The sequence below is a fragment of the Marmota monax genome, unplaced genomic scaffold, assembly GCF_021218885.2.
Source record: "Marmota monax isolate L192 unplaced genomic scaffold, Marmota_monax_Labrador192_F-V1.1 WCK01_AAM20220418_F8-fsc00234, whole genome shotgun sequence".
Lineage (NCBI taxonomy): Eukaryota > Metazoa > Chordata > Mammalia > Rodentia > Sciuridae > Marmota > Marmota monax.
Window position 1 is genome coordinate 1,385,674 of NW_026692493.1, and position 21,880 is coordinate 1,407,553.

The window sequence follows — 21,880 nt, forward strand, 5'->3', positions numbered from 1 at the left end:
GCGGGGAGGCAGCCTCCCGGAGCAGGGAGCCCGCCCAGCTTCCCTACGGCTCCAAGGCTGTGCAGCTTCCCACCAGGGACGGTGGTCGCCTGAAACCCCAAATCTCCCCCTCTGACCCGCCCGCAGCCCCAGGCCTCACCTCCTTCCAGTCCCCCCACAACTTCCCATGCTGTCCCGGGTAGGGCAGGCGCTCCTACTCAGGAACCTGTGCCTGCAGTCCCCTGGGGACAGGGCACCCGCTGCTGCGGGAATGCCCAAGACCTCTAGGACCTGGGCGGAGCCCACCTCAGGCCTCTGGCAGGTGCGCACATGCCCTCTGCCCTGGAGGCGCAGGGTACAGCCTCCAGGTTGCTGAGGCCCCTTGGACAGTCAAGCCCTCACATGAGAACCCTATAAAGCAACCAAGAAGAGGAGAGACCTACGCGGGGCCCGCAGTCCCCGAGTTCCAGCTCCTGGTCACCAGCTGCACTGCTGTCGGCCTGCGGTGAGGACAGCACCGTGACCCAGGCTGTGATGGGGGCAGTGGCAGCTCAGGGCAGCCAGAGGGGTCAGGGGAGAGACACCGTCCGTCCTTCCACCCAGGCTGCCCCTGCACAGCCTGACCCATCTGTGCTCGGGGGAGAAGCCCTCCTGGTCCCCCTACTTCCCAAAGTCCACCTCTGAGCAGGGGGGACAAGCCTTCGACACGCCAGCCTTCGTGGAACATTCCAGACTGAAACCATGACATTCTGCCTATGGCCCCTAAGGCCCATGTCCACCTCATAATGTCGGGTTCATTTAGTCACCTTCAAGAGTCCCCAAAGTCTCAGCAGTTCTGGCATCGCTCAAAAGTCTCCCCGATGCCAGGTGCGATGGCACACTCCTATAATCCCAGCAGCTCAGAAGGCTGAGGCAGGAGGATCACGAGTTCAAAGCCAGCCTCAGCAGAAGCGAGGCGTTAAGCAACTCATGAGACCCTGCCTCTAAATAAATACAAAATAGGGCGGGGGAATGGGCTCAGTGGTTGAGTGCCCCTGAGTCTGATACCCAGTACCTTTCCCCCCCAAAAAAAGTCTCCCCCAAGACTCAAGGCAAAACCTTTAGCTGTGAGCCCCTGTAAAAATCAAAAAGCAAGTCGCATACTTCCACATGCAGGGACACGGGGTGAACAGTCCCATTATGAAAGGGAGAAATGGGGACATGCAAATAAGGAATGGGACAAACTAAGACCAAAACCCAGCGGGGGAAACACCGCGTCTGGCACGGGGCCTTGGCGGCCCAGTGTGCACTCCCCTGGCGGGAGCAGCGCTGCCCAGGCGCGGTCTCTCTCAGGCTGGCTCTACTGGCTGCCTACACTGTCCTCAGCAGACGCTCCAGGCCCCTGGATTTTATGATTTCCTGGGGTCTCCTGTAGCTTCAGCTTCACTCAGTGACCAATCACCCTGGCAGGGGCTGACCGCAGGGGCTGACCGCAGGGACTCCAAACCCGACATCCATTGCCTGGCCTTCCTTTGAGAAATGTGAGACAGCCCAGGCCTCTCCGACTCTCATCCCACTGCCCAGGACCAGCACCATGCAGACGCTGCCCTCTACACAGCGGGAGCAGGAGCCGGGCTCTCTGGACTGTGCCTGAATAACTGGACATGGTGAGACTGCTCCTGAGAAAGCAGCTCCGTAGGTGGCTCTGAAGCCACGGGGCATCCTGGCACTTGCTCCTTAAAGGACAGTCTCTCAACAGATTCACTTTGACATCCTTGAGCCTGAAGAGTGGGGTCTGGCCAGTTCCGGGGGTGCTCCTAAGGGGTCTTTCTTATTATCCTGAGGCCAGGCACCCGGTTGCTTTTTAGTCGTGCTATCTCTTCAGCAACCACACCTTCCACAGCCCCACTTCATATTTCCTCTTTTTCTAACCAAATCGCAATATTTTCAAATCTTTCCACTCGGCTCTTTGCTCCTGATTCTCACTGTAAATCCAGCTAAAAGCATTCAGTCAACACCCGTGCCACAGCCTGAATGCTATGTTGCTTTGAAATTCTCTCTGCCAGGCTAGCCCACCTCCTTTAAACACAGCCTCACAGGGAGTCTCAGGCCTGGACGAGTTCTTCGCCAGAACGTAACACAAATGGCCTCTATTCCATTCCCAATCGTGCCCTCGTTCCCATCAGAAACCTCAAGAGCACACTCTTTACTGGCTGCATTTCTATCAGCATTCTGGTCTTCCAAACTCACACCTGTATTGTCCATGAAGCTCTTCTTACGGCTTTCCAGGGCTTCTCTAACCCACATCTCCCAACTTTTCCAAACTCCTCCCACGAACCAGTTTATAAAGTCCTCTAAACCACATAGTCAGACAGAGTCACGGCAACAACCCCACTTCTCTGTACCAATGTTCTGGTAGCTTTCTGCTGCTGTGATAAAGTACCTGACAAGAACAACTTAGAGGAGGAAAAATTTTGGCTCATGGTCTTGTTAGGTTGGACATAAGGCATACAGAAGGAATAAAAAGGTGCACCACCATCCAACGGCCCCCATCCCTACCTAAAACTCCACTTGTCACACTTCCTGTGAGGGGAAACTGGGCCATCTTGTGGTCAAAGGGAGGAAGCTAGAAAACTACAAGGGGAATATTTGCTACTGAACATATTGTTAAATCGTGGTCTGCTCCCCCTCTAGGCGCTTTCTGGGGAAGAAACAGACTGACTGCATGGGCAGAAGAGAAGGAATAACTCAAACTCAGCTATCAATCAAGGTGCCAATCAACCCCAGACCCCCGGGGGGGGGGGGGGCGCACGACGACTAACATACCCCAATAACAGTGAGTTCCCCTGTGTAGACGGGGCCTTGAGCTTCTGCACAGCGCATCCCACTCTGCTGTCCCGGGGCATTTTCTTCCACTTTTGTTTTCACTTTTATGAACCTCTACTTGTTGTGTCCTGCTCAATTCTTTGCTGGGCACTTTAAGAGCCTGAATCCAGGACACCCTGGGGACCTCAGCACCAATAACACCGTCAGAGGTTTCCGTGCATGGTCAGCCAGCTCCATTGCTTAGGGTCTGAGCTGAGGCAGAGGAAAGCTGCTCACCTGATGGCGGCCACAAAGGCAGAGGAGGAAAGGGCCAGGGACCAGATACAGCCCCCAGGGCAGGCCCCCACCTCCTCTCTCTTTCTCTGGCTGGGCACAAATCACGAGCCACTGAAGCAGGAACAAACTTTATTTCTGAACTCCACCAGCACACTCCACACACGCTCCCCAGGAACTCCCCCGAACGCCCCGCGCTCCTCCAGGAACCAGCAACCGGAAATATCCCTCCTCCAGCACTTCCCCAACCAATGGGAACTCTCCAGGAATCCCCGCTGTGGCCCTCAACACCCAACGCCACCTCTGAATGTCACTGCACTGGAGACCAAGCCTTCAACACATGGGCTTTGGGACATTCCAGGTCCAAACCATGACAACACTCAGCCCTCAGCTCCCGGTTTCAGGCAACAAATCCACAGAAAGGGAAATAACATCTACAGGGGGCTTCTGTGGTGGATTCTAGTCCTTCCATTTCTTCTAGGGCCACATCACACCTCTACTTCAAATCCCTTCAAGATACACAACTGTGCAGGCCAGCGCCGCAGCCTGCCCACCTACCAGGGCCCCCACTGGGACGTCCTGCCTCCTGAGCCCTCCCTGCCATCCACCAGGGAGGCCCCTCTGTGCTGAGCTTGTTGAGTGGATCCCCTCGTCCAGGCAGCCCTCCCTGGCTGTCAGGGTGGACAAGGCCTGGCTCATGCCTGGCTGCCCAGGGGTAGGATAGCAGGTCCTCCTCACCCTCCAGACTACAACTGCCCCCTAGCCCCTGCACATTTCACAGAAACAAAGAGCCACAGGGAGTAGCCTGTCCTGTTGAGAGCCACCCATGGACTACGTGTGGACCCAACTGGCATCATAGCCAGTGAACAGAAAAATCTGGTATCTGGGAACTTCCACCGGCACTCCTGCTGGTGAAGACTGCCCAGACACACGGGAATTTCTATTCTGTCTTCCAGGTCCCACGAGATGGGTGACCAGCACCAGACATGGGGGACCTCCAGCAGCCACCTAGGCACACAGACTCTCAGAGATGGGCGTGGCTTCCCAAGAGGCCAATCAACCTGTTGACTGCAAGACACCACAAGCAAGTCTCCACCCCTGAAACCTTAACCCTGCCTTTGATGTACCCCCTTAAATAAACCACCAGAGTCATTTTCTAGTTGTTCATCTCCAGCTCCTATGTGGGCTGGACCTATAAGGCGCTCTGCAATTAAAACTACTTTTCTGACTTTACCTGTTATTTCTTCGCTAACTACTTCAGACTTTACTTTCTCAGGTGCCTTTCCCCACTCCTGAACAGGAAATTTTACCCTGGCGAGGTGCTGGCCACCTCGCAATACTCTCCATCTCCTCCTGGAATATAAACGGCAGGGGAGAGGCCACACACAAATCTGGACCCTGGTCCATCTGAGACCAGAGAGGCCCCACACTTCCACACACAACTTCCTACTAGAGAACTCTAAGAAGCCCTGGCAGCCCCCATCTTGACCACAGCCACCCAGATGTAGAGACCACAGCAGTGAAACTGGGCAAAGGCTGAGTGCCACAGCAAGGCCCGTGACAGCCTGGGCCTCAGTCTTCACCAGGAAGTGTGGCCAGGGTGGGCCGCAGCCCAGTTAAAAACCAAACATGAATGATGAAGCTCAGAGTCAAAATAAGTGAAAAAGAGAACTGAACAACAACAAAGAAGAAAACCACAAAACTCGCTCTCAGAAAATCACAAAACTGACAAACACTCAAACTTCAGCTACAATCACAGGGAGGGACTCTCAAATAACTGAACTTAGAACACTCACCTAGCACGTGCAAGGCCCTGGGTTCAATCCTCAGCACCACGTAAAAATAAATTAAATAAGTTATTCTGTCTATCTACAACTAAAAAATAAATATTTAAAAAAAAAGAATGAAAAATGAGATTTCACTACAAACGTCAACAGAAATAAAAAGTCCCAGCAACTATGGAGGCTGAAGCAGGAGGATCGAGTTCAGGGCCAACCTCACAATTTAGCAAGACCCTTTCTCAAAATAAAATACAAAAAGGACTGGGGATGAAACTCAGTGATAAAGTGCCTCTGGTTCAATCCCCAGCATCCAGAGAGAGAGAGAGAGAGAATACTAGGAACAACTGTATACCAATGAATGAGACCGTCTAGATGAAAAGGACAAACTATCACTAACAAAACTGACTCAAGAAGTGGAAAGGACGCATAGACCTACAGCAAGTAAAGAGACTGACAGTAATTTTAAAAAATCCCCAGGCAGAAAAGATCCAGCTGCACAATCAAACACTTGAATGAGAATGACAGTGACCCTTCAAAACTTCCCAAAATAAAAGAAAATAATACACTTCCCAATCCATCTTATGAGTTCAGTATTAGCCTGACACCAAAGCCAGATAAAGACATCACAAGGAACACGCATGCCACAGACCCTCAAGGACAGACCCAAGTACCCCCAACAAGACACCAGCACACAGAATTCAGCAGTCTACAAGAAGGAGTTGTGCCCATGACCAAAAAACATTTATCCCGGGAATGCAAGGTTGCTTTAGCTCCAAAATTGAATTGATGTAACACACCACCATAATAAAGGACAAAACCACATGACTGCCTCAATAAATACAGAAAAAAGGAAAACGTAAAGAAATTGAAATCTCATGTAAGTTTCAGGTGACGGAAAATCAGCCTACTCTGGAACTCACCTGGGAATCCTCGCAACATGAAAGACAGTTACCACATGATGGAACCAGGTCTGGAGTGGAGGAACACGAACCCGGCCACTCGAGTCACATGTGAAGTCACACATGAAAACACCTGACAACACCCAGATAAAGGTGGGGACAGGGAACCAGACAGAGTGGCCTGAGCAGGTGTAGGCCCCGTCTCCAATACTGCCCCCTGCAGTGTTGGACCCCATAGGCAAGCCTCCTGTGAAGGAGAAGTCTGCTCCCCCAGGGACCAATACCCACTGAAGGGCAATCCTCGACACCCTTACCACTCCAGGGAGCCCCTGGCCAAGGTCACCAGCCACTCTCATTTCCTGCCTCTTCTGTTCCCCCAGCAACATCTGTCACCTGCCCTCTGCCCGTCTTCATTCCACATCCCCAAACATTGTGCTAATGCCCAACCTGTCCACTCTGGCCATTTCACCACACTCCCCCAGGCCCCCAGGATTCCTCCATACCCTCACCCAGAGGACACTCCCCGGGCCATCACCATTCCTCAGGCTACACCTGCCCATGTCTTCCCCATGCGGCACCCCTGTTAACTCCCCCAACGAGGGACCATGCCTGCACCCCAGGAAGGACACCCTTAAACCCAGGAAAGGAAACCCAAACCAGGCCAGAGCTGTAGATGGCCTTGTCCTAGCCATCTCTGCCTCCCCTTTTGCAGTGCCCCCAGCACCCTGCACTTCAGAGCTCCTGCTCAAATGGTTAAAGCCCACCTCCAGGGGCTATGCAGTCCCCTCCCAGGACCTGTCTACCTGTGCACAGTGCAGGTGGGCATACCTGGGCCGGGAGCCAGGTGCCTACTGTGTGGCACAGTGGGCTGTAAGTAGGGTGGGGGTGTCAGCCACAATCCATAGCCCCACAGATCTGCCAGTGTCCCCACCTGCCCCCCCCACACACGGGGCACTCCACCCAAGGAACCTCAGCTCTAACAGCCCCATCGAGTTCTAAACCATCCTCACAAAGGCAGCAAAGCCCCCAAACTGCCCAAGTACGGGTCAGGGAGAAGGCTGAAGCACCTGCCATGTGTAAACTGCAGCAAATCTGCCGTATCTCCAAAGATGCTGGATGGTAACAGGCTGCAACCAGCAGATCCCACACCAATTCATGTGCAAAACAGTGTTCATCCTGAGCCCAGGAGAACTCCTAACACTGCCGAGGACACTCCTGCCTACAGGAACCTTGGAGAAAGACCACATGGAGAAGGTCACTATTCCAGAGCAGTGCAGGAAGATGGGTACAGCAGCTGGTCTCTGGGCGCAGCCCCCAAGCCAGCCACCACAGCTGCAGGACACAGTGCACAGATGCAGATGCTGGCATCCACTCACTGAGATGCATTCTCACCAGTTGCTCAATACCCTCAGTGGGTTAGAAACTAAAATATTGAAGTATGGACTTTTTATGAACATTATTGATTCATGAAACCATCCACTTAGAGGCCAGAAATCAGCTCCTTGGATTGATGCAAAACCCACCATTGGCTTTTCCTGCTGAGCTGAAGGCCAGCTGGGAGGAGCCCAGCCCCACAGCCAGGCAGGGGTGGATATGACATGAGCCAGGAACATCACTGGGGTCAGTGTTTATGGTGCAAGAAAATGCCTGAGGGGGACGCCAGGCAGGGGACCACCCCCAGCCACAACTTCTGAGCCCCACACCTGGTTCCTCAGTATGAGAGAGAGAACAGATGCTCATTCCCACTCAGTGTTGCCCATTCAGGGCCAGGAGCTAATACAGGTATCCACCCCAACAACCATACCCTGGGGTGGGTGCATCCTGGGAAGCCAGTGCCCCACGGGGCTCCTGGCCTTCCGGATCTGTTTCCACCTCTGAGCATCTGCAAAGAGAATGCACCCCATGAGCCCAACAGCTGAGACCAGAGAAAGCTGCTCAAATATCTGGAAGTTTCCCTGGCCATGGTGCTTGATGCCATGGGGTCAGGGTCAGGAGGGACCTTGAGGTGTCCAGAAGCTCAGTTGCAGGCCCCACCCTTCCTCAGCTGGGAGGAGGGAGGAGGATGGGCAGGGTTAGCCTGGGGCTCTGCCACACCCACAGCTGTCCCTACATTCCCAAAGCCCACCCCATAGGGGCCACCCAGGTCCCAGAATGTCTGGCCAGGGGCACTCAGGGCAGGACTCCAACATTGACATAAGCAGACACTGGCATCCACAAAGTCTCTAGTGGTCACTAGATCCTTGCCTAGGAACTCCTACTAATAGGCCTCCTCCAGGGTGGCTCCTGTGGAGAGCGAGGCTGGCCCCCAATGTGAAGGGACACAAGCCTGATGTGCATTATGAGGGGGCCAGGGGTGGGGGGTAGGGGTGCCTACCGAGGAACAACCAAGCAGGACAAAAGGGAGTACCTAGGTGCTCCACAGGAGGTCACCAGGTGGTATCAGACCTGGGGTATCCACATGCAGTACACCGGTCCATGTTGGTCCCAGCCCCAAGAGGAGAGTCCAACTCGACCCAGGGTTGCACAGGAACCCAAGCCATGGGCCAGGTGCAGCACCCAGATAGGCTTAAACAGTACTAGCCAGGGACAGGGATAGGTGTGTGTGGGGGGGGGGGGGGAGGCGGCGGGGTCAGAATGAGGCTCAGAGGGAAATCCCACAGAGTGGGCCTCGGAAGACTGCCAGGGTCACCTCCAGAGAGCTGGTGATAGGACCCTAGCCCAGCCACCTTCAGGGAGGTGCCCACATAGGAAGGGGCCTCAGGGGCCCTCTACACCCACCCCTAGGGGTTCCAGGAGGTCCCCAAGAAACACCAAACACCCTCAGCCCTGAACAGCCAAGCTCCCATTCCTGACGGGGTCCAGCATCTCAAGGTGCCACGTCAAGGACCCAGGCCTTGTCTAGCATGAGGCCGGGTGGTCAGCCCCCCATTCAAGTGCAGTGCTGACACCAGACAGCAGACAGACCTGGACAGATGGAGTCAAGCTGGCCCTACACCACAGCGGGAGCAAGGAAGGGTTCTGGGCAACGGGGCTGGGACAGGTGGTGATGGCTGGAGAGACCAGGCAGACTCTGGAAGCCTCCTGAATAGCACCCAAGTAGGGGTTCTAAGGCATGGCTATGTAGGATCCCAGGGTCAAGGGCATTAACACAGGCCAGTATCCAGACTGCAACTTAAAGCCAGCTACCCAGGTGACCTTAGCATACCAGAGGCACAGGGCCAACCTACCCTCCTGCTGCCCAAACACCCCTGCCCCAATTCCCCTCTCCCCCACATAGGCTAACCCAGACAGATGCACCAGAGGTCAAAAACCAACTAAAGCTATCCCAGAAACAAGAGCCTGACTCGAGCAGATTTCTCGGCTCGGCACATCAGGATTTGCGGGGTGTGTTAGGAAACAAAGCCAGTAAATGGCACCCTGCCTCAAGCAGATCCCAGCGGCACCCCCAGAGCTCTGCGCTGCTCGAGTCCCTACTGACCCACAGACCCTGTGCCACCAGGATTCTTGCCCCCTCCTCCTTCCTCTGATCCCTGAAACCAACCCCAGGCCAATACACCTCTCCAACGTGGTCCTGGGACCACTCCGGCCTGGCCAGGCCTGGTGTACATCAACCTTAGCAGTCGGGGGCAGCCTGCCACAAGGGCCACAGAGTGTGCCCACAGCAAACAGGAGGCATCTGCCAAATACTAGACAAAAACTATCAAAAGGAAGACTTTTTATTTCAAGTTTCTATGTAAATATTACAAACAATGTAGACTTAAAAGAAGAACACTTAAAATTTTTTAAGTAACTATAGCTTTCAAATAAAAATATGATTAGGCAAAATAATAAATAATGCCATCCCAGGGCAATGTTTAAGATCAAGGCATGTCGTCTGCCTGGCCTGGCCCTGCTCTGCATCTGTCCACATCCCCAGCACCCTGTCCTTCAGGCCACTCGTGTGCCCGGCCTCCTGATGATATAGGAATGAAAGGCCCACACCATCCAAATCTTGACTTTATTTTTAATATAAAAAATGCAAATTTGGAAACCCACCCTACTTCCCCCCCTAACATAATGCTTTACCTCTTAAAAATAAAAATAAAGTACTAATTCTATATACATCACATGTACCATACAAAAATGTATCCAAAGTTCTATTGCTACCAAAGTGTTCTAAATTAAAACAAGTTACAGAAAGCCCCTCATTGTAAACAAAAGATTACAAGTTACAAAATCAAAGTACACACAGGCCAGAGTCATTTATATAATCACGCAACACATTCTGCTCCCAAACCAAGTTGAATTTTTATGTGCCTGTATAAAAATGCATATCAATATACTTTTGCAAATTTATTTTTCATTATAAAGCAACTGAATACACTTTCTACAATAAATAATCCGCTGGGAGGCACGCCTGTAGGAGTCGGGGCGGACCAGAGGAGACTCAGGGCAGACAGGACGATGAGAAGGAGGGCCCCGCCCAGCGTCACGCTGGCGGGAGTGTTTTTGGTGATTTGCAAGTGATGCACACAGCATAAATTTACTCTCCATCTCTTTGCACAAAGTACCATTCAAAATAATGTCATTTTCTTTCTTAAAATACACATTTGTCATTGTAAATTTACATCCCCGTCTTATTAAATAAGTGGTACTCTGTGTAAAGAGCATGATTTACAAAATTATTAAACATTCAAAAGTCTTTAAAAAAAAAAAAAAGCTACATACAGATGGAAGCAAGTGAGGCACGCGGCACCACCAGAGCATCTTGCCCACACCGGGTGCACCCCACCTACCACGCGCCAAGACGAGATGGTTTCATAGAAAACTCCGAAACAAAACCTCCCCCCGCCCCTGGGAAAAAGAATTAAAAGAACTATGACTACGAAATCAGAATAAGTTAAGTTTTGAACAATATACAAACATATACAGCTTATGAACACTATGGACAAGGCTCACGGCTGGCGACGGCCTGGGCAGCCTTCTGCAGGAGCTGCCTCAGTCAATGTCGCTAAGGTCGCTGGCCGGCTCCCCATGCACACGGCTCAGGTGGTTCATGGCCCGGTCAAAAGCAATTCGCACAGCCTTCCGGATACTGGAGTTCCGCCCTTCCATCATCTTTAACTTGTCGATGGTCTCGTCAACACCAAGAGGAACCATCTTGGACTTAGGAAGCCACTGCCTTTTTAAAGAAAAAGTAGGGAAACTAAGACCCATATGCACATTCTGTAACCGCTAACCACCAGCCCTTGTGGACTAGGAGCCTGGCAAAGCCCAGCTGAGGCTGGCTGGTGTGGACCAGACTCCTCCAGGAGCAGAGTAGGTAACGTGCACAGTGCATCCCCACTTTCCCTGTCCCTCTCTGAGAACCAGTCAGTCATCTCCTCCAAATCTCCTCCCTGAGGACAGGCACACACACATTCAACACAGGCCAGGTGAGCCCTAGAACAAGGGGATGCCCTAGGATAGGAGTAGCAAGAACCTACGACAGAGGTCCTTGGATGAGCCAGGCCACGGGAGCCTCCCTCCAGGTGTGATAAGGAACAGCAGCCAAGCAGCCAGCAGAAGCAGGTAGGCAAGGCAGAGAAGATGGCACAGGGTGCAGATGTGTGCCCCAGAGTGGCTGGCTCCCTGGAGTGGAGTGAAACATCTCCTTGTGGCCAGACAGGGAAAGCCCACACCCAACTGGATGCTCCTCTTGATGACACAAATGGTCAGGACAGTTGGTGTGGTGTGCCCCATCCTCAGAGGGGGTTCTGGATTCTGAACCATGGCACACGGTGGGTGCGAGGTGCTCTAGGCCTCAAAGCAGAGCTGGGGAATGGAAGAGCAGATGATGCATGCAGACAGCTCTAGGTAGAGGGGACCTGCATCTTGACAGAGGACAGAGTATGAGGCCCACTGCAGGGGCCCCTGGAACACCACTGTAGACACCAAAAGTAAAAGAAGAAACAGAGTTCACGCTGGCCAGGACTCAAGAAGAAGAGGAGGCTGTTGGTAGAGAGATCAGTGCTTGATGGTCCTCCCCACAGTCCCTGTGGGGTCACTAGACAATGCCCTTCTCAGACCCCACCATGCACACTGGAAGTGCAAGGACCCAAGGTAGCCAGCACTCTGTGGCACTTCGGCCCCACACAGCATGGCAGGGTCCAGCGCACTGAGCAGGAAGCAATCCCCAGCCCCGTCCTGTCCTGCAGAGCCCTGGCTGCTGACACTCACCAGCTTCTCTTATTGTCAAAGAACAGAACGAGGAACAGCTTCTCATCGGACTTGGTCTGCATGTGCTCTCCAATCTTCAGCACGTCCAAGGGTGGGGCAGGGATGGTGACACCGTTGTGGTGGCCAGGCACTCGAGGCATCTTGGGGTCGATGATCTGCCAAGGGCACACTCCAGTCACTCTAAGAGCTCACATCCAGAGCTGCACGCCCGGCACACCCCCAGCAGCCACTCACACACCTGCCTCCCGCCATGAGGGCCACACACTGCCAGCAGCACAGGCAGGCGCCACAAAGCAAGGCACAGGCCATGCACTGGGAAAGCAAGGCACAGGCCATGCACTGGGTCCCAGGCCCCAGCAGAGCAGGCCCCGCCCACAGCGCCCGACTCACCAACGCCGGGTAGGAGGGGTAGCCGCTGCACTTGGCCCACACCACTTTCAGGGGCTCCAGAACGGAGGCTGCGGCGTCAGTGGAAATCCACATGCTGTTCTGCCCCACTTCTGGGAAAGAAGGAAGCCCCAGCAGTGAGTGACCCAGGAGAGCCGCAGTGCTCCTAGGGCCCAGCACAGCCACACAGTCTAAGGGCGGCGGACTCCCAAGCACGCTCCTGGCCTCTCAAGCAGGAGGGCAGTCAAATGAACACTATCCCTGGGTCTGAGGGACAGAGAGCCATCCCACTGCCCCTCCTATGGAAGTCAGGGACCCATGTACCCCCCAACTCCCCATACAGCCTGCCCATGGTCCACGTGCCTCCCTATGACCCAGAAAATCCCATGCCATCCACAGCTCCAAGGCCTATAACACCTATAATGCCAGGTCCCCAACACCCCACTTCCTGAGACCCTCTCTCCAAGGGCAGGCCCCTGGCTTGATACAGATGCATCTTTCAAAACTGAAACCTCAAACTCAAAATCATAATTCTGGCCACTTGCAATAAAACTACCACCTGTTCCTAGGACCCGTCCCCCACATTCCCAGAACCCACCACCTCCAAGAGCCCACACTAGCCCCAGGCCCTCCTCATGTCAGTACACTCTCATTCATCAGCCTCTCCCAGTCCCCATGGCACCCTGCCGCAGCCCACATGGCCTGATCACCTGTTGCCCCACACCAGCCTCCCTGCTGTCCCTGCCCTCCCCACTTCAGGTCTCCGCCCTGATACCCTCACAGCATGCAGCTGCTTCACAGGAGACCTAGCCACCAGATCCTCAGCCCCAAGCCACAGAGGGAACTTCTGTCCTCAGGACTAACCAGTCAGGCCAGCCCAGCCCCCATCCACCCCACTGTGACCCGTTCAGCTGCAAATGGCTGGCGAACCCAACAAACACATGCGCTGGGATGATCTGGAGCCTTCTAGAGCCTGCTTGATGAGGTCCAGGGTAGTCCTGGGAGCCCAGCACAAGAGTCCCTCATAAGGGGAAGTGGTCTCGGCTCATGGCACAGTGGTCCCTGGGACAGTCTGCAGTCTCCACCCCAGAAACGCTCACCAGAGGCCACACACACAACTCACCAGCTGCAATCCTGGCCGCCTTGGCATAGTTCCCGTTTTCAATGCAGGATATCAGCTCACTCCTATCCTCCAGTGTGTGTCTGCGCACAAGGGCAGGCTTGCCTCGCCCGCACTTGGGTGTGCTAAAACTTGAGGAGGAAAAGCAGAGTTCAGTCCAGGACTAAGACCCAAAGCACAGAAGGCCCTACCCACTGCTTCCCCCAAACCAGGCTGCATGGCGAAGCTGCCAACCACCAGGCTAGGTTGCAAAGATGGAGCCTAACAACCCTAGGACTGGCCTGCTGGTGGGGCTAGAGGAGGACGAGCCTGTCACTGTGAGGGCTGTTCCAGCTGCCAAAGTGGCCTCCGTGGGGCAGACAGGCTGCTGGGCTATGCTGACCCCATCTTGCTAAAGGCAAGATTTGGAGAGAAGAAGACAAAGTATAACTCTAACTATAGATTCTAAAATGGTGCTAATCTTTTATGTAGTTTTATTTTCCACTTCTGATTAAGTTTTAAGAAGCAGATCGATATATCTCATGGGAACTCATCTTTACAGGGCAGAAAACACACATGGACCCCAGGCCAGCCTCTCTCAAGGGGTCTTAAGATGGGAACTAAAGGCAGGCAAGTGCTGGGGAGACACAAGAGCGGAGATGAGGCCAGTGCCCACCTCGAGTCACAGAGCGGGCTGTTGCTGGAAGAGATGCTAGACTCGGATGCACAGCGCCGTCGGGGTGCAGCTCTCCTCCCCAGGCCACTGCCTGGCTCCTGCTCCGTCCTGGCACCCCCAAAGCCATTGGTGAGACCTGGAACACAGGTGGGCAGGTGCCGGGTCAAGCGCTGCCAAGGCTGCTGCTCACATCTGACTTTTCTAGGCCTCACGCTGCACTTTTTTCTTCAATATGGACTGTGTTCTCCAAAGAACCCTTCCTCCCCATGACCTGCAGCAGTTAGCCCAGTGCTCACCGCACCGGAGACCCAGAAGCGCTCATCCAAGTGAAGTGAGCAGTGAAAGTAAGCACAAGTCAAAGTTACTCTGCGGGGGAAGAAAGCACTCTTCTTAAGGAGACTTTCTAAGAGGTCCCATGAAGGCAAAGCCAAGGGCATCTTGCCATCCCTTCCCAAATGACCAGGTCACACATACTTCCATGAACTTGTGACAAAGGCCAGCCTGCCCTCCCTAAAGGGACCAACCCTGGACAAGGCCCATCAGATCCCCAAGGTAGTGGGGCACAATCACCATCACCAAAAATGTCTCAACTTGCAGATCTGCAGGGCACAGAAAATTATTTTTTTTCCTTAAAGCTTTATTTCAAAAGACAGGTATTAACATGAACCTGAAAAATGCTGGTAAAATACTTCAAAATAGGAAGTGAGGCCCCCATTCATCAAGGCTCCCCCAACACCACCAGCACCAAACTACATGGGTGCACTGCTCAGGGAGGTGGACTCGCAGGGGTCCCAGTGTCTAGTGGCTGGACAAATACGACTTCATCATCTTAGTGAGTAAAAAGTGCTTTAATCAAGGCAGAGCTCAGCTCCTCTGCCCTTCCTCCTGAAGAAGCCAGACTCTGGATCAGGAGGCTGGGAGGGGTGGCGGCATGTCCTGGCCGCACACCTGGCAGGGCTCCCTCTGGTGTGTGTGTGGGGAGGGGGGGGGGGAGGAAGAGGAGGAGGAGGAGGAGGAGTGCTTTTTCCAAAACAGAATCCCATCTTCAGGCTTATCTCATCCTTAAAACAAATCAATTGCAAATCTATTTTCAGAGTAATAACGTAAAGCATTTTTTCAGGAATCTTTTGGAGTGCGTGGCCAGACTGCAAGCTTCCAACTGCACGTGTGCTTTCTTGCCTGCCTTCCCTCCGTGAAAAGGACCTGCTTCTGCTGACACAGGGCTCCGACATGCAACAAGCTTCTTCACACCCTTCAACATTTGCTCATTTGCAGTGCAGATGACACATAGGCTGAGGCAGGGTCTGGTGCCACACTCAAGTCACAGAGGTGCTGCAAGGCTGACTGATCCAGGAGCAGAGGAACGCACGCCCCAACTCTGGCCGAAGTCAATATAGGTAGCCCACTCAGCAAAGACTGGCAGACAGATGGGACAGACGGATCCCATGCTCAGGACCCAGGGTCTGAGAAGGGACTGAAAGCCTAGTGCCCTCTGCCATCACTGAACCAAGCTGCCACAGACTTACGGGTCTGCAAGTAAGTCTCAAGGTCTTGAACCAGCAGGCGCCAGCATAGGTGCCTCCACCCAGGAAAAAGCCCAGGACATCAGCAGGACCAGCCAGGACCACACACATGGCCCAGCAGCCAAGGCCACTCACTCAAGGTATAGGGACAGACGTCACTCCAAAGCCTGAGTGAAAACCCAATGCAGTGATTTCAGATGCCAAAGCGCAATCTCAAGGGACACTTGCCTCCCTGTGATGTGTACAATCCAAGACCCTCAGTTACAAAGGCCAAGTAGCACGGCCAGGCCAAATGTCAGGTCCATCAGGGGCAGCTGGGGAGGACCTCAAACAAGGAAGGAACTGAGGGCAGAGCAGCAGCCAGCCTGACCCACACAGCTGGTGGAGGCCAGCTGGGGGAAGAGGACGAACCGTGGTAGCCACTCGCAGAACCAGCCTGGTGACAGCAAGCCAAGAGGAAGTGCACACAGCCCAGAGGCACCTGAGTGCTCCCAGGAATGATGGCATCAGTCCAACCCACACCAAGGAGCCTGGCTGGGACCCCAAAGTGACCCAGGAATCAAAAGATGAAAACGCAGAGGAAGGTCCGTGATTCTGAGAAAAAAAGAGAATGTTCAAATGTCTTCCACTTAGTTTTCCAGAGCACGCACTTAGAGGGCACCCCACGTACAGGCTGAAAAGCTGTGTACACCCAGAGCTTTCTACTTCACAAGGTCTCCGCAGTAAGTGCCTCAGAAGGGGCAGGCACCTGCTGGGAGCTAGGCACAATGGCATAAAGCAGAGCTCGAGGCCACGTTACCAGGAGGGTGTCATGCAGACACAGCTAGGGACAGCCAAGACAGGCCAAGGGCCCAGGACAAGACGTCACTCCAGGTCCCGCAGGTAGGACTTGCCAGTTGGCCCAGCAGACGTTGCACACAGTCAGCCAGAGTGGGCGCTGCTCGATACTCCAGGAAAAAGCAAAGCTGAAGCAGGGCTGGGACACCTGCATAGGCAGACTACACCCTGCAGGGCTTTCAGGTAGGCCCTGGACATGCCCTAGGAGGCAGTATGGCTCAGGGATCCTGGGCCAGCCTCAGAAAGGCCTTGCAGCCACAGCCTGGAGGCCACAGGACTACGATGCAATAGCCAGGCACAGACCCTTCCTGCCTCTACTTCCATCATGGCCCCTGGACTGGCCTCCTGTGCTGATCCCTCCCACCAGCTGCAGGCTCAGGACAAGACATTCTCATGGCACTGAGGCCACTGAGCTCACCAGGACCCCTTCCCCTAAACTCTGCAAAGAACTAAACACCACCCAGTCTAGGATGAGCACCCGGCCCACAGGGCATCTGCAAACAGCAGGAGATCACAGAGCACCAAGCTTCTAAATCATGTATACAGTGGTAACTTTCAACCAATGAAAAGGCTGGTGTTATGATAAAGAACAAGTGAAAAAATGAAAGGGGCGTACTTTGAAGCAGTTACTGCTCCAAGCCCCAAGCACTCACCTGTAAGCACAATGGAGCCTGCAAAGACCAGCCCCAGGACTGCCCTGCTCTAGAGCAGACCATGAACCAGTACAGATGCCATCAAGCCCAGGTGGTCCCAGCCACTCAAACAGCTAAAGAATCCCTGGTAGCTCCCTTGTACCCAGGACTTTTTGTAGCACACCTGGGGCTGTTGGGGTGATCCCAAAGGACTTCCTGAGTCAGTCAGGACTCCCTTTTCCAAGCAGCTCACACACATGGCAGGGAAAAGCCCCCAGGTGGTTCCCTGGGAGATCAAGGTGTCCCCACCCACGTGGATGCCAAAACCCCTCTGGCTGCACTGGATGAGAACACCAGGGCCTGGTAAGCTGGGCAGGCCAGCTCTCTGCCCTCCACCTTCAGCCCTATGGTCTCAGATACACCTGAGAATGGAGACACCATGTGTGCTCAGCCTGTGTGAGCAGGACACAAGCCTCACCCCTGCTGTGGCCAACAAGCCACCACCGTGTTTCCTGGACTCATGTAACACGACATGAAGTGGGCACTGAGCCAAGGCCCAGCGTCTTGTAGTCCACATCCTCCAGGCATGTCAAGCCTCTGCCCTGCTCCAGGCCAGGGGGCCAGAGCACCGCAGGCCAGTGGAAGGTGCCACATCTCCTGCTGGCACATTTTTCAGTTCCTGCCTGCCCAATGGACTGCACTTTTGGTGCCCTTTCCCGCCTTTCAACCAAAGTATAGCAAACAAAGACGACTCCAGCCACTGCCTGCTTTTGCAGAGATGTGCTTCATGCAGAACAGCTAGGGACAGCCAAGATAGGCTAAGAGCCCAGGACGAGATGTCACTCCAGGTCCCGCAGGTAGGACTTGCCAGTTGGCCCAGCAGACGTTGCACACAGTCAGCCAGAGTGGGCGCTGCTCGATACTCCAGGAAAAAGCAAAGTAAAGAGAAGCAAAGGGAAAGGGGAAATCAGGTAGAGAACCAAGAGATGAAAGATGCTAACAACTGAGGGAGAAAAATGGTGCCTGGGCCCCATCTTCAGAGGTCATCAGAGGCCAGGTCTGGGCATGCTCAGGATGGAGCTCAGACTGTCCAATTATGTTGTCCATGCTATGACAGTTTTCTGCCGCAGAACAAGGCTCTCCTCGCCTCCTTCACAACTATCCAAACGGGGAGGCCCAAGGTGCTGGAAAGTCCCACCAGCTGAAGTGGGATGCCGGGGCACCAGCGCCACTCCCCCCGCCGGGCTGACTTAGAGATGGGTGGGCTGGCCACAGCAGAGTTCTCCAAGGGCTGCTGTCTGTGTTTTTGATTAGAGGATGGATGAACGGATGATTCCAATATGATCCGCAAGAATTACGTGCAAGGCAAGGAGCAGCGATGGCTCTGTGTCCCACTCCAGTCCAAGTCGAAGTAAGAGAAAGGGATTAGGATCCAAAGAGGGAGCTACCCAGCATATTAGCAGTTAAATGAGAACCTGGAAAACAGCGAAAAAGCCATTTAGTGGGACTGGAAGTGCAGAGACAGCTCAGCCCCCTCCCTGTGCAGGAGGCAGCTCACTGGCTCGCCCCCCATTCACGACCGTCTCCAGCAGGAGGCTCCAGCACTCGCCCTGGACGGAAGGTCTAGTGTTGGAAACAAGCGAGCAGTCACAGAGGAAGAACGTAATCGGACAGGGCCAGCTCCGAAGGTGTGACACCTAGGAAAGTAGAGTCACAGGCCCTGAGCCCACATAAGGCCTAATGCACCACAGGCCTATCCCATAGCCACAAGCCAGGGTGGCACAATGACAGATGGATGAGCAGTCTCAGAACCAACAAGTCTTTCCTTGATCTAACTTGGAATCTTGCCATGCACTGGAGAATACCAGAGAGCTTCCTATAAGTTCAAAGCACAAAAGTGAATCTGGGAAAAATCAGGACTTCTGAATACTTCAAGGCCTCGGACTACAACTCCAGCTAGAAATTCAGGTGCACAGAGAGCACCAGACAGTTCAGAAGGAAACACAGCTAGTACAAAGGCAGGACCAGCTCACTCAGCCTGCACCTGGCCCACCTTGGGCTAAGCAGACACAGCAGCGGACACCTGCTGCTCCCAAGAGCCTGATCTTAGCGCAATTAAGGTTCCCAGCTGCTCAGGAACACGCTTAGGAATCCACCATGCATCCACTGACTCTACTGCCATTCTGGAACAAGAAGCAGAAACCTCCATTTCAGTCAGGGCCAAGGCACACTGTGGATCACACAAATCACAGGTCCCCAGTAAGGCTGCCTTCAGACTCACCGTCACCACTGCAAAACACTCCAGTGAAATACAGAAATAAGAATGAAAGGGGCACACGTCATTTTTCACAAGCAACACCTGGGGAACAAGTCTGCATAGCCCCTGAAACCACATCGCTGGGTGCAGCCCATCAGCAGCATCCAGCAAGGCCTACTGGGATGAGGGCCTGCCTGGCAGAAGCTTGCCACCTGCACATGCAGAGGAAGGGCACAACCTTGGACACCAGATACATGGAGGTCCCCTTTCCCACAGCACCCTGAGCCCTGTGTTGCCAACAGACACGAGGCCTAAAATCTGCTCTGCATGGAGAGGCACCGGAGACTGGAGCCTGCAACAGCTGGGGCCTGCCCTGTCACTGTAACCCACTGCTTCCCATCTTTGGGCCTTTCCAATCAGCTCAAATCACAAGGTGGAAAAGTCTTTTACTAAATTTGGCTGAGAAAGGCAAAAGCATAGTTAAGGAGGAGTCCCAAGGCTAGAAACGTCCAACCTCTACCTTCATAACAGTGTCTTATGAAACACTCAAATCACTTCATTTCACGTAGAGACAGGAGTCTCATCAAATTTCTAAATGATAATGCAATACCCACCCATTGAAATTAGAGGACAAGGATAGAAAGTTCCTATAAGATTGCACGAGCAAATCAAAATGAAAATTCATTCCAAGGCCCTGGGTTCAATCCCGATCAACCCTTCACCTTCAACTTCTCCCTCCCCACCTCCCACACACAATTTATAAAACCATGGTATCTTTATTAGCTATGGGAGGAAATGTACAAAGATCCACATGGTACTTCAGGCCAGCAGTCCCCCAAAGGTGGGAGGCTGCAGACACCCTACAGCTGGCCACACCCACTACCCTCCCCATCTGACCAGCACCCACTCTGGGACATGAAGTAACAACTACATCAGCCCCATGTTCTCACTGCCAAGAGGTACAAGAAACCACCCGCCCTCAGGCAGTGAAGAGGAGATGCGCTTCTGTTTATCTAGGTATAAGAGGTGGACAACGAACAGGAACCAAGCTCTGACCAGGGCCAGAAACCAAAGGAAAAACACCTCCAAAACAAAAAAAGACACTGGAGATCTGATCCTGGAACCTTCCAGTTACACAGCCATTATAGAATGACTGGCGACAGTCATTCTTTAAAGAACACAAGAAATTTATTGGCCTTCACCTGAGGGGCAGGTTTAGAGATTGCCAAAGAGCCAAGGTGGCTCCCTTCAACAACAGCAAGGTGCAGTTTCATGGAGTGCCATGGAGGGGCGCCTGGGACATCTTGGTGAACGGATGCAAGGCCCTGTACAAGCTCAGCACTGTCTCGGCAGGTGGTGAGGCCACACTGCACCAAACACTTGGAAAACCTGTCCTTTAGACTCATGTGCTAAGTGCTGCAACAGAAGGTCCAGCTGCCAATCAGGGTCCTGGGCTCACAGGGACTTCAAGAGACCCTCCAGAGGGCTGGGAAGGGCTGAGAGGCCAGCAAGTGCCCGGCGCAGCCACTCACAGTTCACCCAGACACAGAATGGTCAAGGTGCTCAACCAAACCACACGTAAAGCTGAGTTTTAAAAAACACAGAGAAGAAAGGAGACAAAGGAGAAATCAAGGCCATTCCCCTGCAGCCTCAGGACCAGCCCTGGCCTGGACACTCCTCACAAGGGTGCCAATCCTGGACTCAATCCAGAGCTTTTGAAAGGAAAAAAAAAAAAACAAAAAAAACACCTTTTTTTGTCATCTTCTCTGGAAATAAGAAAACAGGACACTGCAAAAAACAGCTCAGCACCAAAAAGTTCATATGAAGACCCCTGGAGGAAGAGCGTGTCGCGTGGCAGCCGCCCCTGACATTTACCTGTGTCCAGGCGCTTTCCCGGGGACTCCTCCTCCACCTCGGAGTCTCCACATGTGCTCCGCGACCTTTTCCGTGGCTGCAGTAGAGTCTCCAACCTCGGAAGGACTACAGACAAAAAGGTTTTGGTCCCTAGCTGAGGAGAAGTTGGCTGGGTTTCAGTGTTCTTGGCAGACTTTGGGGGGCTTACACTTTTCGATTTGCAGAAGAGAACAGAAGTGCGTCTGTTTACATCGCTTGATGGCTCCGCCACTGCGGAGGCCGCCGCCGCCGGCACATCGCCACTACTGGCGAGGGTGGGCTCTGGAGGGTGTCCGCTTACCAGTGCGCTCTGAGTGCAAGTGCTATGTGATGCATTATCAAATGTGACTCTTTTGAATAGTTTACTCTGCTCGGGGTTGAGTTCTACTGGTTTGAGGGTTGGTGGTTCTGAATTAGTCTCCGAGTTTGAAGGAAGAGGTAATGCATCTGATGGTTCAAGTTTAGGGGGAGATTTATCTCCTGAAAAAATTATAAATAAAGTGATTTTTGAAACTGAAGATTATAAAATCTATCATAAAACTTACTATAAATGTGAAGTCCACCAATATACTAATTCAATCAAGGAAACAAAGCATCACACACAACCATCTGTCGAGCAGTGGGGCAGCCCGGGGTCCCTC

The 21,880-nt window shown here is 53.4% G+C and overlaps 1 protein-coding gene across 8 annotated transcripts in view; it reads right to left on the reverse strand.

Annotated features, from left to right (window-relative positions):
* Positions 1 to 9,437: 9,437 nt before the first annotated feature.
* Brd1 (bromodomain containing 1) overlaps positions 9,438 to 21,880 on the reverse strand; it is a 72,914-nt gene continuing 60,471 nt past the window's right edge. For 4 of the 8 annotated variants that reach the window (XM_058579091.1, XM_046443513.2, XM_046443511.2 and 1 more), the window contains 6 exons: positions 21,222 to 21,719; positions 14,098 to 14,233; positions 13,446 to 13,573; positions 12,326 to 12,435; positions 11,936 to 12,090; positions 9,438 to 10,898 (listed from right to left, as the gene is read on the reverse strand). In XM_058579091.1, the coding sequence (XP_058435074.1) occupies positions 10,715 to 10,898; positions 11,936 to 12,090; positions 12,326 to 12,435; positions 13,446 to 13,573; positions 14,098 to 14,233; positions 21,222 to 21,719 (1,211 nt within the window). In that variant the 3' untranslated portion in view covers positions 9,438 to 10,714. The other 4 variants (XM_058579092.1, XM_058579093.1, XR_009226716.1 and 1 more) reach the window with 4 other exon arrangements.